We start from the raw sequence: 18226 nt of genomic DNA, 5'->3' as shown, positions 1-18226 counted from the left end.
TTATGTGTTTATTCTGCAACATTTTAATCTACCCCCCTGGAAGCCTGTCTATAAATAACATAACACACTGTGGATTTTATATGGTTAGAGCTTTTCCTTTCTACTTTAAAACTTACAAAAAGGAGGGGAATATTAACACGACCATTGACTTAATAACTAATGTGTCTGCAGTTTTGAAACAGACTACTTTAAGAATGCAAGGCTACTGATTTTCCAGCACCCACTAGAAGGTACTGGGTTCTCCATATTTAATCTGCCTTCACGGATAACCAGAGCCACGGGGGGGAGGAGCTTGCTTTGGCGCTTGCGAGGGGCTCAGCCTGCTCCCTTCTGTTCTGGCATCGCTTACACCCAAGCCACAGGCTCATCTCACTCTCCTGCATCTGGGCGCCCCACTCCCCAGCGGACAAACAGCGCTTCTCCATTCTGACCCAGAGAAAGAGCGAGACCCTTACTGAGAAAGGTCTCCTGCCCCCCCCCCCCACTTCCCTCTGGGGGAGTCAGCTGAGCCGACACCAAGCAATCGGCCCCCAGGGCCCCGTCCCCAGAGAGGAGACTCCTTCCACTCAAGTTCTGTTTTCTGGTGTCAACGCTCTAAGAAGTGGGAGCTTTGTTTTCCTTATTTTGCTTTTATTTTGAGAGAGACAGGGAGGCCTTTGTAACGCATGCTAACCCTGCCTTGACACAGTTTCTCCAGTTTTCTGATGCGGATTCCCTGCTGGGTTTAGGGATGTTTCCTTTATTAAAAACAAAACAAATCTTTTGCAAATTATTAAACGCAGAGACCCAAGCTCTCCTTTTTTCACTGCTTTCAGGAGGTTCTCTATGAAAAGGTTACTAATATTGAGAGAGTCTCAGCACATATCCCTGGCCAGGCAGGCTGCTTTCCAGAGCTCGGTGGGGGATTTGTGCTGGTGCGGGGCTGCTGAAATCAGCCCAGAGCCTAATTAAGTCAACCTGAAATGTAATACGATCCCATTCTATAGCCCCTTGTTTCATGCTTCCTGGGGCAAGGATTTGGGGGCAGAGGAAATTACTCTCTTCAACTGAGCTCAGGAACCTCTTTTGCTTCCTATTCCGAGCTGCTGACCACCAGAGCTCTGTGTGACGTCACGCAGAGCACAGCCGCTCTCCCAAGGGCTCCCACCCACAGCATCTGTGTGCGACCCCGTGCTCATGCTTGTGTGCACACCCCCCCCCCGGCATGTGTGTTACATGACCAAATCAACTTTTCAAACATGCTAACAGTCATGGAATGAACAGGAGAAGGTGGAAGCAGATATTCCAGCAAACAAACAGTGGCAGGCCACAGCGTCTAAACCCCCTGGCAACACAAGACCAGTGTGTACACGGACTTGAGGAAGGCTTGCTTTGCATAATTAAAAACATCACTAGGCTGAGACCTCATTTTAAAAAAAGGGAAGCACCAGATCATGAGTTTGAAAGGGGATTGTATACCAAGCAAAATCTTCGTTTCCTTGTTGATCCCCACTGAGGCTTTTCCATAGGATTTCCCAAGACCAGTGTGAATTATCCTCAAGAGAAACAAAAGCACCATGACAATAAACTCGGGCACGAATTTTAGAAAGCTGGTGGCAAGCCAATATGTCCAAGGAGGTAATACCACAGGAAGTGACGTTTTATAAACTATGTTGCACATAGGAGGGACCTCCATTATTACTTGTCATTTGGTCTCCAGTGGGGTCCCAATGAGGGTTCGAGCAGAGCAGCTCTACCCGCTCTTGTCGCATTTCACTAAGGTCCACTCTTCCTGTTCATAACAGGGCGTGTTGTAGGGGTTGGGATTCCCACATTTGTGCTGCAGAAGTAGTTCTGCCCTCCGCTGATGCTCGCTGTGCAATCCCCGCCTTTGCTTTTCATAAATACGTGAAGACAGAGGAACACACACACACACACACACGCCGAATGTGAACTGCTTACAGCTTCTCGAAGACAGAGTTTCTTCAGTTCCTCCAGCCGCTGGCGGAGTGTTTCCTCCAGCGCTTCCTGCCTGGATTTCAAGGCGGCCAGCATGTCCTTCTTGGCCGACTGAGAGCTATCAGATTCCTGAGAACCTGTTAATAAACAGTGGGGTTACTAGAGCAGCGGACAGGGGACCCACATCTGGACTGTGGAGCATGTCCCTGGAGCCCATGCCGTGGAGGTGGGACCTACCCAGGAGTCAGGGGAGGGGGACACAAAGCGGGTGCTGTGGAGTCCCAGGGCCAAGGAGCAAATTCTTGGCACTTAGTGGAATTTATAGTTCCTCAGAGGACTGGCAGGAAAACTGACATGCCTGGAAAAGAAGTTTCTCTTTCTTGATAATCTGAAGATACGTGGCATACCTGTTTGATTTTCACTAGCATATCTTAATAGGCTTTATGCAGTGAAGGGGAAAGTTAAAATTCAGGCCAGTAATTTTAATACATAGTTTTAATTTTCTTTTTTTTTTCCATTTAAGAATGCTTATTTTTGGCTTAGTTCAAAGATGATGCATGCTTGTCATTAAAATTTTGAAAATGGAGACCTGTATAGAAATAGTCTATAAATAAGTCCTCCAGAGATAACCACTTCTGTGTATTCTTTTGATCTTTTTTTATCATAGTGCACATATTTTAAAAATAAAATTTGATTTTCATTATATGTATTTTTAACTTAATACTGTGTCATGAGCAAATTCCCTCCTGATGAAAGTTATACATATTTTACCACTCAGGGTGGAAATATCTGCATCATGATTCAAGCAGCAGACTGCTAGATATGAAATCTTGGGGGAAGGCAAACTGAACAAAACACAAAAGGAAATATGCAAGAATGCCAAATGGAGGAATTTAGGTTGGATCAAAAGAACACTTTCAGGGCTGCAGTGTTTGGCTCCTGAAGCGGGTTTCCAGCAATGAAGCTGTTAAACATGTTTACCTTGATGGGTTCTGACAAGGCCCACTGATGCCCTGGGAAGGAGAAACTGATTACATTGCTTCTCATGCCCATGAATGTGGACAGATGTTCCTGGGTGTGTATTCAAGGGGCTCAGATGATGATGCCATTTACAACAGCATCAAACAACACCAAATACCTAGGGATAAATCTAGAGAAAGATGTGTAAGATCTCTATAGTGAAAACTGTAATATTCTGCTGAGAAACATTAAAACCCTAAAAAATAGAAAGGTATACCATAGTCATGGATTGGAGGCCTGATGCTGTAGAGGTATCCATTCTCCAGGAATTAAACAAGAGCACTGTTGCAATCCCAGGAAAAATTCCAGTGGGATTTTTTTTGGGAGGATGGGCGGGGAGGCAGGTAGGAACTGTATTTCTGTAGAAAATCTGGGACAAGTCAGTGATCAGATGACAGACTTGAGAGCAATGCAGTCACAACTGCCAGACTCAAGTGTTCTGTCTCTTCCAATGGTAAAGAAAGCATTCTAGAATCCTCAAACTAGAAAGGTCTTTATGACTTTGCACCAGAAACCTCTGCTATACTCAAATCATCCCCCTAAATACACTATTCTTCTTAGTCCTTGAACAGTCTCTTACCATGGGACTAGGTTCCCAGAGCCCTAATACTCAATATGTCTCAACAGCTATGTCTATTTTGACTTCAACTTGGGCTTTTCACTTTTTCTCCCCCAGCCCACCTTAGCTGGAAATAGAGAATATCACTGCAGGAACATATCATCTTCATGCCTCCACAATAGCTAATAAATATTACCTTGAACAAACATATAAATGTCATCATTCATATACTTGGATGCTATGATTAAGCTGTAGCTCATCTTGGTAAAGAAATCTAGGACCCAGGAGTACCTATAAGTTATAGAACCGGCCTTCCAAACTTTCATCAGTTTTTGTAGCTCTTCCCCAGAATTTGCCAAGCTCAGTTGCAGGACTCCAACTTTAACAGCAAACCCGAAAAAAAGCATGAATCTTACTAAGGCTCTCCTGACCTTGTGGTTGTCAGACATGAAGGCAACACATCACTGGACAATACTGCAAGCTCCCCTCCTGATATGGCTCAGATTTCCTGCCTCTGGAAGTCAATTACCCTGTGCTTATCAGTCCTCAACTATCTCTAGTTTATACCCATCCAAGATCCCACAGCTCAATCACGATGTGTCTTAACCTGGTTCTCTGGGCCATACTCACCAATCAAAATGGCAGACACAGAAACCCTTAATGGGGTTCTCTCCATTCCACCATCTAAAGCATTAATAAGGATGTAACATAATGTGGGGAAGAAGTCAGACTTCAGGTTTCAAAAACAGGCCTGAAGAAAACTGGACCCAAGGATATTAAAGAAGTTCTAGCTCAAGTGAAAAACTCATTGCTCTAATCTAAATACTCTAGCAGCTAGGGGAACAGAGGCAGAAGACAGAACTAGTGATCTAGAGGACAAACTGACAGAGAAAAAGGATCAGGAGGAGGCCTGAAACAAACAGTTTAGAAGCCATGAAAACAGAATTAGGGAAATAAATGATGCCATGAAACGTTCCAGCATCAGAATTACTGGGATCCCTGAGGAAGCAGAGAAAGAGAGAAGACTGGAAGATATAGTTGAACAAATTCTGGATGAAAATTTTCCCAATCTGGGGAATGGAACCAGTGTTTGTGTCCAAGAGGCAGAAAGATCACCACCCAAGGTCAACAAATCTAGAAAGACGAGACACTTGATTGTGAGTCTGAAGAATCATAATTTTAGATAAGAGCTTCTGAGGGCAGCAAGGGGGAAGAGAACACTTATATACAGAGGAAGGTCCATCAGAATAACATCAGACCTGTCCACAGAAACCTGGCAAGCCAGAAAGGGCTTGCAAGACATATTCAGGGCACTAAATGAGAACATGAAGCCAAGAATACTTTATCCAGCAAGGCTGACATTCAAAATGGGTAGAGAGATAAAGAGCTTCCAAGACCAGCAAGGTTTAAAAGAGTATGTGACCATCAAGCTGGGACTACAAGAAATATTAAGGGGGATTCTATAAAAGAAGAAAGAACCCAAGAGTGTCATAGAACAGAAATTTACAGACACAATCTATAGAAACAAGGACTTCACAGGCAACATGATGTCAATAAAAACATATCTTTCAATAATTACTCTCGACATGAACGGCCTAAACACTGCCATAAAATGGCAGGGTTGCAGATTGGATAAAATGACAGGACCCATCCACATGTTATCTACAAAAGACCCATTTGGAACCTAAGGATACATCCAGAATGAAAGTGAAGAGATGGAAAAACAACTTCCATGCCAACAGGCCTCAAAAGAAAACTGGGGCAGCGATTCTCATATCAGATAAATTAGATTTTAAACTAAAGACTGTAGTCAGAGATCATGAAAAACTCATTGCTTTTCCTTTCACCCCTGCCTAACCTCTCAACAGGAAATGATGATCTATTAGGTCTAAGGGTTCACCGTGCTCAAAATGGCAGACATCATGAGAACATTCAACTTCGGGAGGCAAAGCACAACATTTTTGGATAATCTGGTCTCTGAGCTTTGGGGTTGAATTACAGGGCTCATTAGTGCTACTTAAATTATTATTATTTATAATAATTAGTCTAAATACCAAACCCACATAAGACAGGGTGGATGGCTCAAGAGGCCTCTTCTGTACCTGAAACCATGAATACTGGCAGGCTCCGGCTCATACCTTTATTCTGGAAATTGCTTCACGAGGAATGCAGTGCTGGGTACCAAGCTAAATTTTTACAAAGTAACTGAGCTGGCCTGGCCATGCAGATTTTTTTTTAGTGGTAACTGGATGGTGAGCAGAGGTCAAACAGACCTGGTTTTGATGCACTCTATGCTGCTCACTAGTTGGGTAACCTTGGGTACATGACCTGCCCTCCTTAACCCGTCATAAAGTCTAAAGGAGATAATGCACATACGACACTTAACACAGTGGCTTAAACAGGTCAGTCCTCAAAATCCAGGGTACATTCAATGGGAGTGAAACACACACACAAGCAGAACTGGAAAGAAAAACCACTGATGCTACCTCCTCCTCGTTGCTCAAGAAGAGACCTCACTGCGCAACTCTGCATACAGGCAGTATTTTCAAACTGTTTCTTGGATGCCTGAGTTTGCGGTTAGGTTTTTGGAGCTGCTGTGCCTGAGGTTGGGAACAGGATCACGGAGATTCAGGAGTTCGGGGGCCCCCTACTCCATGCTCCTCAAGCTAGGACAGCTCTGTATTCACTGAGTCTCGCATTTGAAACACTGCATTTGAAAAGAGGTTCCCAGTGCCTTTGTTTCTTGAAAGGAAATCGAGGGCACTGGGGGAAGGGTTCTGAGCCTGGGCGGCTGTTTCATGCAACCAGGCAAACATGGTGACCATGAGAAGAGATGACTGAGTGTGATGCCAGAGCAGCTTCCTACTGCCTCCAACGGGGGCCCTCGGGCATCCCTGGACCATCATGGCAGACACGTACAAGGGAGGCCAGCAAGAGGGCCAGGAGTCAGGAGGCACTGATTCACTGCTATTCTCAAGTGACCCAGAAGGACTCCAGGAAGAAACTCAGAGAAGGGCCTCAGGTCAGCAAGAGTCTTACAAACTAAAGATGTGTGAACAAGAAATGATTCCGGATGGAGAGATCATTTCCCATCAGCACCTGGACTTGGTGAAAGGTACAGAAGTTCTCCACTGCTCTGGTTTACCCATTTCTGGTTATTTGAACACATGCATGCCTTGGCACACACAAGACCACGCTGAGGTTCTAAGTTTCACCTCTTGGAAATCAAAAAAGATGTCAGTCTGCTACCTCTGAGAGGAACAGTGATGGGCAGGGAAGGGACCTGGGTTTCCATCATATATCTGCTATTGATTGGTATAAGACCTCGGGTCACTCAACTCTTGGACCCATGATGTCCCTATCCGGAAAATGGCCAATTAACCAACCTCCAAGATGCTCCCAAACTTGGAGACTGTATTGCTTAATAAGCGTAGCGCCCGCCTCCAGCGATCCTTGCTGCCAGTGTTACAGTTGTTGCGCAACAGTGTCAACTTCTCTCTTCTTCACCATTCTGGCTTCCAGAAAAGACAAGCACCCTGCCAACTCTGGTCCTATCCCCAGTTACTGGGAGAGTTTGCCTCGAACTGGAGGGAATGTCTAATTATCGACCTGGGCTCAAAGGATTTACCCCCCATCTCAGCAACGGACCACATGGGTGTCAGTTTGGATGCTAAAAGAGGCTCATCTGAGCTGTTTTGGGGATTAATGAAGCAGGAAGATGGATGGAACTTCTCTACCGCAGTCAGAGGAGGAAGATTGCAAAATTTATAGGTTGGCAGAACAGTAGTCGAGTGCTACTTGGAAAGGACACTTTCCACATGTGACAGATTCGTGCAGGAGCCAAAGAGAGAACAGAGGCGCTGTGAGCACTTTTGAAAGATAGAATTGTTGCTCCAAGTTTTAAAGTGATACCACATTTATGGAAGGAGGGAAGTGAATATTCTTTGGAAGACACAGGCCCAGAGCCTCCCGAGGCAGGAGTGGTTTTGAGTGAGCAGGTCTGGGCTTGTGTCCCAGCTCTGCGACGTGCTAGCGGCAGGGACTGGCAATAGGGTACCATGTCTCTCAGCCTCTGAGTCCTCCCCCTACAGTACAAGAATGAACACAGGCCTTCTTCAGAAGCTGGGGGAGATAAGGCCGAAAGATGCCCGAAGAGAGTCAGAGCCTCATAAATGCTATGTGGGCATCTGTAGTTTTTGTATTCAATGGTACACCTGGTCTTTATGGGGAGTTGGCACCCCAATTCCAGGGAACCCCATAAAATAAAAAGACACATTAGTGGGCAGGGAAGATGCATGGTGAGCCAATGGAGGATGCGCACCATGGCCACCCTGTGCCCTCAGGACGGTCGGAGGAAATGGAGAGGAAGTGGATTTTCCCAGATTCCTGGCAGGAGCTGCCCGCATCACAGTTCATGTTATCCTCACAAAAACATTAGCACTGTTTTCACAGAAGAGGTCCCTGGGACATGAGGAAGCAGAGCTGGGATTCCAGTTGGGTGGCTCTGTTTGGCACCCTGAATGGAAAGGGCACAGGAGCTGGAACTTTGTGTCTTGGTCATGGCTGGGTTGCACCAGTAAAAAACGATGTAGCATGCAATCGTATGTGCCTTTCACACCCAGACTCTTTCCACACCCTGCATGGGATACAGTGCAGGCTGAAGGAGGGAGGAGAAGGAGTGGAGGGGTTCTTCAGATGAGCCAGTGAAGACCGAGTGTCTGTGAGCACGGTGGGGTGGAAGGGATAGGTGACCAGATGTGGGCCTGCCCTCAGAGAGCCGGGGGCAGGGGCGTGTGCAAAGCTGCCTACCAGGAAGAGGTGGGAGACAAGCAACACCACCTGGATAAGGGAGGGAACTGCATACAGGAGGGAACCCTCGCCTGGCGCCAACGGGTAATTCACCTGGAGAGCTGAAGGTCCCCTCCAATCTGAGCAGCTGAGACACCCCCCGCCCCCGCTCCCGCTGTTTCACTGCCAGGAAGCCGAATGTCAGATCTGTGCTCTAGAAATCTCCCCAGTTAGTGCTCAGTAACCACCTGTTTGCATGATGCTAGGTGGAAAAGACCATATTTAGGTTTTGGCGATTTTATTATCATGTTTCAATCCGAATCTAAAGGATTTTCTAGAAATAGGTCACTAATAATTTAACAATTAATTTAGGTAGGGGGGGGGACACGAAAACAAACCTGACCTCCAAGAAGACAGTTACTATCCATCCAGCCAGAGTCAGAGTTCTTGCCTATTGTGCTCAACGGTCAGACAGAGTCGCTTTCGGTGTGTATCTGGACATCTTCGGAGAGAACTACTGACCCTGTGGGGCCAACTCTGCAGAGGTCACTGGCGGAGATGTGGTGAAAATCTGCTTGGCTACCTCTGGAGGAAAAGCCTCCACCACTTTCTTATTTCCCAGCTGGGGAACTCCAGACTTCAGCCCGTGGGCAGCCGGTGGCCGGGGGCAGGATGTGGGGGGAGGCGGGGGGACAGCAGCTCCCCTCCAGCCGGCAAACACATGGAAGGATATCCTCATTCAGCTGTGATGGAGAATTTGCTCCAAGCTTTGCAAAGACCCTCGGCCACTCAGCACCGGATATGAACACGCATCCTATGAAGAGAATGTTGTCAGGAACTGTGGCTCATCTGTTTGGATGCAGATGGAAATCTGGTGACTAGCCCGCTGATCTCAGAAGACAGAAGGGGTGCTTTCCTCTTTGAAAAGAGGGGAAATTTGAAACAAATAGTACCCTAAAGAAGAAAGAAATCCGTTGTCCTGAAAGTCAGGGAAGGAAACGACAATCTATCTGTTTCAGCCTTTGGGGGCGAGGAGGGGATGCAGAAAAAAAAGGAGGAGGAGAATATTCCCAGCAGATCCATAAAAGCTGTAAGGATAAGTTTCGGCAGACACCTCAGGAATAAATACAAGGGAAAGGTTTGAACTCTCCCTCATGATGAAGAGACACTCATTTCCCTTACAAATCCTCAACGATGAGTTCCTTCCATAAAAGATGTCCTACGAGACCCTGGGAAATAACGTCACACTGCAGATTTTAAGGAAAATGTTGTCATCTCTGGAGACGGCCTCCGAGAACTAAATGTGATTTTAACATGTAAAACGTGTGCTTGGACAACTCGCCATTCAGGCTCAGGAATTATAAAGCGGTTTACTTCCAAGAGCAGCGACGTGAAGGCTCTGTGGAAAAGCGGAAGCTCTGACGGCAGCCCGGGGTCTCCGGCCGAGGTCTACCGGGTGGCTGCTTCGTTGCTCAGGGCCCCTGTGCCAGCGGGTGATGAGGACAAACAGAACTGGGGGAGGGTCAGGTCTGAACAGTTAATTACAAAAATTAGCAGCAGCATCTAGTAAAACCACGAAGTGCGATCTCTAGCTGAACCTACTGCTCACGAGGGAGTCTAAGGAGGGGCCTTATCTTTGCAGTTCCCAGACTCTGTTGGTTCCTGCGCAGCATCGGGAGGGCTGGCCTAAACGGGAACAGAGCAGTGCCTAGAAGAGGCCATAGTGATACTTATTTTTCCAATGTTTAGAATCTCATTATTCAGCGGCTTCACTCAGAGGTCATCCACGGTTCCTCTGTTCTGGTTCTCTTTCCCAGGCCGAGCGATTCCTTGAGCACCAGCACCCAAAGGCAGAAATAGAGCACTTTAAATGATTTAATTAGGCCTCCCCTCCCTCATCTGAGATCAGAAAGGGACAACTGTTCTTCCTTTTTGTCAGTCTCGACTCTGGCCCATCCTACACCAGCAAGCCCAGAGAAATCCATCCCACAGAGAAGGAGCTCTCTCAGCCGTCCTCGGTCATGCAGTCCAGCAGGAACACGGCCTGGCAGAGCCCCAGGCATCTGGCAGGGCCTGCGGGGCTGTGCCCGCCTGCAGAGCGCTGAGGTTCTGAGCAAAATCAAAGCCCCTGGAATCCTGCTCATCCCCAGACCCAAAAGCAGAGGCGGCAGGGAGCTGGTAACAGAGACTTTTAAGGGGCTGATGAGAGACACACTGGAGAGGAGAGACTGAGGGGAGGCAAGACGGGAAGAGGACAGAAAACCCCGAACAAACCAAAAGACAATGAGACTCCTACCAGCGCCAGGCAGCGTGCTCTGAGAAGAGAACAGCCGTGACCGTGAGGCTGGCTGATGCGATCAGATCAAATCTTGGTGGGGAGCGAGGTCAGATGTTGGCATGTTCATTGTTGTATCAGTTATTAATAAACTTCCTAACAATGGAAGGAAGTGCCAGCCCCAGAGAAGGGGAATGTGTGAAAGGGTGAGTAATGGTTGCAGACAGACCCCAGGTGGTGCGAGGGCCCCAGCTCGGCACGCGGTGCCCCCAGGACGGAAAGCATCAGCCTGGGGCACGAACACACACCGCAGGGTTTGTGGGGGGGGGGGGGGGTTGTTTTAGACCAAAGATCCCTCCCTCACCACATTCTCTGCAATCCTGCTGATCACAATGATGACTCAATCGCCATCTCGTTAATCACACAGCCTCATTCCTATTTATAGACACAACACAGCCCTTTGTTTTGGAGCAAATGGGTGGCTGAGGCCAGCAGCAGTCCCATGGTTTCATCTCTTGAAGAGAGGACACACAGATCCTTTTTTTTTGTGGTTTGGGAGGCTCCCGCGACAAGCCATAGGGGCCTCAAAACACTTCCAAGTCAGTTTCCACCACTTTCTTTAAATAGTTCGAGAGCAAAACCCTGTTTGGCTCAGCCCCCCGCATGCCTGCGCGCCTCAGCTCTGTTCCCCAATGGTGTAGCCTCCAAACAAGGCCCACTCCTCCGCCACCTCCCACTGTCACCCGGTGCGGGAGGCCGGGCACGGACAGCTACAGGCACAAGCACAGGGGCTCTTCAGGTTTCTGTTTTGTGGCTACATTTTTTTCTCTTCTCCCATCTATTTTTTTGTTTTGTTTTGTTTTTGTTTTTGAGATTTCAAGAAATGGGGGAAGGGAAGAGAGGTGTAAACCCTTTGAAGTCCCACAGAAAAAGATTTCGGATTTTTTTTTTTAACTCGGAGAACATGGGCACTGGCTGGTTTGAGTCCACAGCTGTCCTCTCGGCCTCTGTCTGAACCTCCGCAGATTTGTTCTCTGAGTGCAGAGGAGCCAAGGCCACAAAGGGGGAGGAACGGTGCTGGCTGTCCCAGGCCACAGTGGAGGGAGGGCCCCCACTTCCCGGCCCTGCAGCAGTCGGTCAGTCAGTCCGCAGGCTCAGGGGCACCCGCTAGGCAGAGTCAAGCTTGCAGAGAGCAGGGCATGTGGCTCTGTCGGCCTGCCTTGGTGCCAGCGCTGCCTCAATGTCCCTTCTTCCAGGGACTCCGGGAAGACCACACCGTCTCTCAGCTGATGCGTTCTGGGGACAAGGGTCCTCACATCCTTTTCAAGCCTGGCTGCCAGGCCCCTCCACAGACGGATTCGGGATGAGGGTTCCATAACCTTCTCGTGGTCTGAATCACATTCAGTGTTGGATCAGGCAGATTCCTTTTGGTCCAACACAGGCCTTGCGTCTTGGGCTCAGACAGCTCACTGCCTCTAAGGGTGTCTACCAGGACAGGGGCCTACAGACCTAACACGGCAGGGCCCTATGCATCACCGTCGAAGAATTTAGGGGGCCGGGCCCTAAGCCCCCATAAATCATTTCAACTATGTGGGACCCTTTCTTTTTGAAAATTAGCCACTGGCTCAAGGCATTAGTGAGTGTGGACTCCTAACTTCTTCCATACATAGCAATGACCCTGTTCTGTTTCTCTAGCAACTCATACCTCAGATGCCAAGTACGGGATACCTGTAATTTTAAAGGTATTTACATGTCTTTAGTTAAATATGAAAATCACCCTCAAAGTTACTAAGGGCCTAGAAATATTTTATCTCTGTTAACATCAATAAATAGTGTGAAGCACTCTGAAGAGAGGGACTCTCACTTTTTAAAATGTTGTGTATAGTACCCAGCAAAGCTTGGGGAGCTAGGAAAGGTTTTCACCCCACAGCAATACCGCATTGTTACACGGCCCAGCCACACCACAATCCGGGTATAGACCGGGGCGAAAAAGTGGATAGAAGACAGCAAGGATGCGTGCTATTTGCAACAGGAGCCTGATCTGACAAGATTAACCTTTCAAGGTCTGATGCCTGGGTACACAGCGATACAGGACAATCCGAGGGAGAATGTCGGTGGCAAGCAGGTGAGTCCGAGGCAAGGCCCAAGATGCCATACGCTCCAGGAACACCGAAGGTTCTTAGAATGCAGCACATGAAGGGTTGTTACTACTCATCTTCTGGTTCTGCTTTCAATAACCCTACACCACGGACAATGGTTTTGTCAGGGATTTTTTTTGGATTTGACACCAAAATCAAAGGCACCCAAAGTAAAAATGCACAAGCGGAACTACATCAAACTAAAAGTACAAACTACATCAAACTACTTCTGCGCAGTAAAGAAAACCATCAACAGAACGAAAAGGTGACCTACTGAATAGGGGAAGGGATTTGCAAACTGTATAACTGATTAAGGACTTAGTATCCAAAATAAATCAAGAACCCATACAACTCAATAGCAAAGAAACAAACAATCCATTTTAAAAATGGGCAGAGGGGGCGCCTGGGTGGCTCAGTGGGTTAAGCCGCTGCCTTCGGCTCAGGTCATGATCTCAGGTTCCTGGGATCGAGTCCCGCATCGGGCTCTCTGCTCAGCAGGGAGCCTGCTTCCCTCTCTCTCTCTCTCTCTCTCTGCCTGCCTCTCTGTCTACTTGTGATCTCTCTCTGTCAAATAAATAAATAAAATCAAAAAAAAATAAAATAAAATAAAAATGGGCAGAGGATGCCTGGGTGGCTCAGTGGGTTAAAGCCTCTGCCTTCAGCGCAGGTCATGATCCCAGGGTCCTGGGATCGAGCCCCACATCGGGTTCTCTGCTCAGCAGGGAGCCTGCTTCCCACCGTCCGCCCCCCACCCACTCTGTCTCTCTGCCTACTTGTGATCTCTGTCAAATAAATAAATAAAATCTTAAAAAAAAATGGGCAGAGGATCTTATTAGACATTTTTCCAAAGACATGCAAATAAATGGTCAATAGACATGAAAAGCTGTTCAACATCACTCGTCATCAGGGAAACGCAAATAAAAACCACAAAAAGGTATCATCTCACACCTGTCAGAATGGCTAAAACCAAAAAGAGAAGAAACAACAGGAGTTGGCAAAGATGTGGAGAAAAAGGGACCCTCGTGCACTGTTGGTGGGAATGCAAACTGGTGTAGTCACTGTGGGAACAGTATGGAGGTTTCTCAAAAACACTAAGAACAAAATTATTCTGCGATCTAGTATTCACTTCTGGGTGTTTATCCGGAAAGAATGAAAACACAAATTCAAAAAGATACATGTACCCCTCCATTCCCTGCAGCATTACTTACAACAGAAAAGGTAGGGAGACACCCCACCAATGACTGGATGACAATGGAGTACTAGCCATAAAAAAAAAAAAAAAAAAAAGAAAAGAAAAGAAATCTTGCTGTTTGGGACAACACAGATGGACCTTGAGGGCACTGTTAAGGGAAGTAAGCCCAAAGGAGAGAAACAAATATCATACTGTATGATCTCACTTTTATGTGGAACTTGAAAAACCCAAACCCAAAAAACTGAAGCTCACAGATACCCAGAACATGTTGGTGGCTGCCAGAGACGGGGTCGGGGAAATGGGTGAAGGGGTTCAAAAGGTACTATTTCCAGTTAGAAGTAAGTCATGGAAATGTAATATTAAAACATTTTAAAAAATCATGTTTGGAGTATCTACTGGATGTTAGGCACTGGTCTAGAAGTAGAAAAAAGGATTTTCTTTTTTCTTTTTTAAAGTAGGCTCCATGCCCAAAGCAGAGTCCAAGGCAGGGCTCGAACTCATGACCCTGAGATCAGGACCTGAGCTGAGTCCAGGAGTCAAGATGCTCAACGGACTGAGCCATCCAGGTGCCCCTGAAAAAGGGATTTTAAAATGAAAATTCATTTCTCAAAATATTTTCAAGGAATATTTACTAGACAACTTTCTTTTTTTTCTTTCCTTCTCTTTCTTTCTTAGCATAAGGCAGTAGGTAAAGGAGAAAGACTAACTGACCTTATAGGATACCGAATTAGATGCATCGTGTTTTCTAAATGCAAAGTAGAACATGGGGTCTGGCAAATGTAATAAAAAGAGCATTTAAAATCAGGGTGCTCCTGGGAAAGCAGTGCCTCGGCCATCTGTGGGAGCACATCACTCAGGAATTCTCAAGGAACAGTTAGGCAAAAGGACACTGAAGGACAAAAAGAACCAAGGGGGACACCAGCCAGTTGGGGAGCTATTTAAGCCAGCTAGATGTCCTCACCATGGGGGGCGGGGAAACCCTCCCTTCCAGGTGGGGCTGCAGACGGAGGGCCAGCAATCAGCAGCCCCAGGGGGAGTGATGACCGGATTTGCGGACACTCGAGATTCCCTTTGTTAACTATTCCTGCCTGTGGGGGATCTCTCCCTGCATGGTCTTTCTAAGTCACAGGAGGGAAACCTCCCCACGGACTCTCAGCCTCCGCGTGGCCTCCGGCTCCAGCTGGCAGGACTGGGCAGCTGCCAGGTCTGGTCGCCTCCTACTTTCTGGGCTTCTCATCTCCTGGGGCTTTCCTCTTGCACTGCGGTGCAGCAGAGAGTGGGTGAGGAGAGAGCCTGGGGGGTCCGTGCCCACGGATGTTGCCCCAATGAAATCTGGGACGGCAAGGTCTTCGGCTGCTTCCAACAACTTCCCAACAGCTCAGCCTGGGCTCCAGAAGCAAAATTACCACCCATTTGAAAATCACTTTAATATTCTGGTATAAAGGGGCTCCTGGGTGGCTCAGTGGGTTAAAGCCTCTGCCTTTGGCTCAGGTCATGATCCCAGGGGTCCTGGGATCAAGCCCCGCATCAAGCTCTCCATCAGCAGGGAGCCTGCTCCCCTTCCTCTCTCTCTGCCTGCCTCTCTGCCTGCTTGCGATCTCTGTCAAATACATAAATAACATCTTAAAAAAATATTTTGTTATAAGGATGCTTTATTTGATATTATTCTATTATTCTATCAGGCTGGGGGCAGTCACAGATGAACTGCTTTCTAATCCTTTAGATGCCTGGATCTCACTGGCTGATGACTGAGTGATGTCTGTTCTAGGTCAGGAGGCTTGGGGTTCCCAGGCACAGCCGGGTCCGTGGCTCTGGTAGGTTACTGGCATGGTGCCCACAGAGGCTGACAGGAGTAGTCAGAGGAGACAGCCCAAGACATGGGTCTGGAAGCGGGGACCCCTGCGTTCTGTGCTCCTGAGCAACCCTGTCACCTTAGGCTTTTATTGCTCCCTCAGCAGGAAGAGGGGCTCAAGGTGTGGGCCCCAGACCAGCTGCACTGGCATCTCTTAGGGACTTGTTACCAAGGCCAATTCTCAGGCTCACCCCAGACCCGCAGAGTCAGACACCCTGGGGCTGGAGCTCAGCTCTCTGTGTTTGAACCACCCTCCAAGTGATTCTGATGCACCTAGAGTTTGAGAAGCCCCGGGCTGCAAGAATCCATTGTCCTTTGGGATAGAACCAGACCAAATTCAGAAAGTACCCAGATTTCCAAGTGGATATGAAACCACAGCAGGGAGGCAAACCTCACTGAGCCTCAAGGATAAGTTGGGCTCTTGTGTGGCTGGAGAAGGAGGACCGTGGGCAGATAAATCCAGACTCTAATCTCAGACTCTGGGCTTTGATGAGGGTTAGAAGTGTCTAGAGTACAAACACAGGGGTTGGTGCTGGCTCTGCCCTCCACCATTCAGCAGGGGGCTGAGAGTGGCTATAACCCCAGGGGTCTGGGGCTTTGTAGGATACCCTCTTCAATACAAGACAGCAATGTTCTTTACAGTGCTCACTGTAAACCTCAAGGCCTCAGAAGTAACGATCATTTGGCTCACTGTGCTGATGAAAATATGTTGAAGACTCTGAGGCAGGGAGGGGTATATGGTGAACCCCATGGTGACCTGGCAGAGGGAGATCTTATAAGCTTATATTGGTGGCTTCATTTGAGGAAAAGAATTCAATTATTACAATTGCCAAGGTATGGAGGCAATGTAAGGTCCGCTGATGGATGATGAATGGATAAAGATGATGTGTATACACACAATGGAGTATTACTCAGCCACAAGAAAGAATGAGAGCCTGCCATTTCTGACAACATGGGTGGACTCAGGGGGTCCTATGCTAAACGAAGTAAGTCAGAAAAATGAATACCATATGATTTCACTCACATGTGGAATCTAAAAAACAAACGAACAAACAAAAAAGCAGAAACTGATCCAAAAATACAGAGAGCTGGTGGTCGCCAGAGGGGAGGGGGCGGGGAGAGGGGCAAAACAGGTGAAGGGGAGTGGGGGGGGTCCAGGCTTCCAGTGGTGAAATAAGTATATCCCAGGACTGAAATGGATAGCACGTGGAATACAGTCGATGCCATGGTACTAGTGTCGCAGGGTGACAGATGGGAGCCACACCTGCGGGGAGCACAGCAGACCTCAGACCAATCACTACACTGCATGCCTGAAACTAACATTGTGTCACATTGTATGTAATCTACACTTCAAGGTGAGAAAGCAAAGAATGCAAAATGCGTCATCTTCACAAAAACACATGGACCCTCCCAAGGCCTCTGAACAGCGCGCCCTGTGTGGGCCCCTGAGCTGAAGATCCATAACCCACCCCCCCACCCCCCACCCCCTCACCCCCTCACCCCCTCACCCCTCTCCCCCTCCCCACCCCTCCCCACCCAGTAAACGGGCCTCCTACTCCAGGCAGGGCATATCCTTCCCTTTGTCCTCTGGGCCCAGATCTCTTCCTGGCTTTGACTGCATTCAGCTAGCCTAGAAGCCACCTAAACCGCTTCAGGCTCTCCTCCTCCACGGGCTCTCCTTCTTCTCCTCCCTGCTGCTGTGTGCAGTCAGTAGACGTGATTCTAGGAAAGACCCTGGGGACTGACGGGTTTTTATTCTTATAAAGACATAATCACTTTCCACTGCTCATGCTTGCTTATCTTTGGTGATATTTTCACTTCCATCCTTTTATAACTGTGGAAGTGCCAGGGGAAAAGAAAACGGAAAACTAGGAGAGAAACACAACACGGAAGGTGCAACAAAGAGGAAGTGCCGTGAGGGGTGGAAGAATCTAGACCAAGCCAAGGGAGGCAGGAGACGAGATCCGGGCAGGCAGGATGCCTCCGTGAATAAAAGTGCTATGGTTCTAATCCCGAATCCCATCACCAGCGGTGGAAGCGAGAGCAGTGGAGAAGGAAAGGCTTCGTGTGAAGGGCGGGGCCTCGGTGGACTGCACGGGGCGGGGCCTCCCTAGACACCACCCCCATGGGGCGGGGTCATCAAGCATGGAGGGATGTTCAACAGGTATAGAACAAAGGTGACACTAAGGACATAATATTCAGAGGCAGCTCCTAGAATGCTAGAACAGGAAGGAATCTTAAGAAAAAAAAAAAAGAAGAAGAAAGAGCAAACACTCTGGAAGATGAGGTCGGACAAAGACTTCTTGCTTCCTTTTCATGGCGCTGAGGCAAGGGTATACTTTCCCCAAGAACAATCAGCCTTTGATGGTGTAGCCTGGGGACTGACCTGCATTAGTTACTTTCTAACATTTCCAAACAATGACAGCCTCCCTCCCTCTTCCTGCGGTCCTCAAACCTCGCCCTC

General features: G+C 47.9%; 1 protein-coding gene across 10 annotated transcripts in view; it reads right to left on the bottom strand.

The window, feature by feature from the left end:
* Positions 1-18226, bottom strand: part of FRMD4A (FERM domain containing 4A) — a 609192-nt gene that overhangs the window by 31676 nt on the left and 559290 nt on the right. For all 10 annotated transcript variants that reach the window (XM_032880949.1, XM_032880947.1, XM_032880950.1 and 7 more), the window contains one exon: positions 1942-2075. In XM_032880949.1, coding sequence (XP_032736840.1) covers positions 1942-2075 — 134 coding nt within the window. The remainder of the gene's footprint in view (positions 1-1941; positions 2076-18226) is intronic.

Source organism: Lontra canadensis, unplaced genomic scaffold (genome assembly GCF_010015895.1).
Source record: "Lontra canadensis isolate GAN:19392208 unplaced genomic scaffold, GSC_riverotter_1.0 scaffold72, whole genome shotgun sequence".
NCBI classification, from domain to species: Eukaryota; Metazoa; Chordata; class Mammalia; order Carnivora; family Mustelidae; genus Lontra; species Lontra canadensis.
Note: the sequence above shows the minus strand (reverse complement) of the source record. Positions and strands in the feature narration are given on the sequence as shown.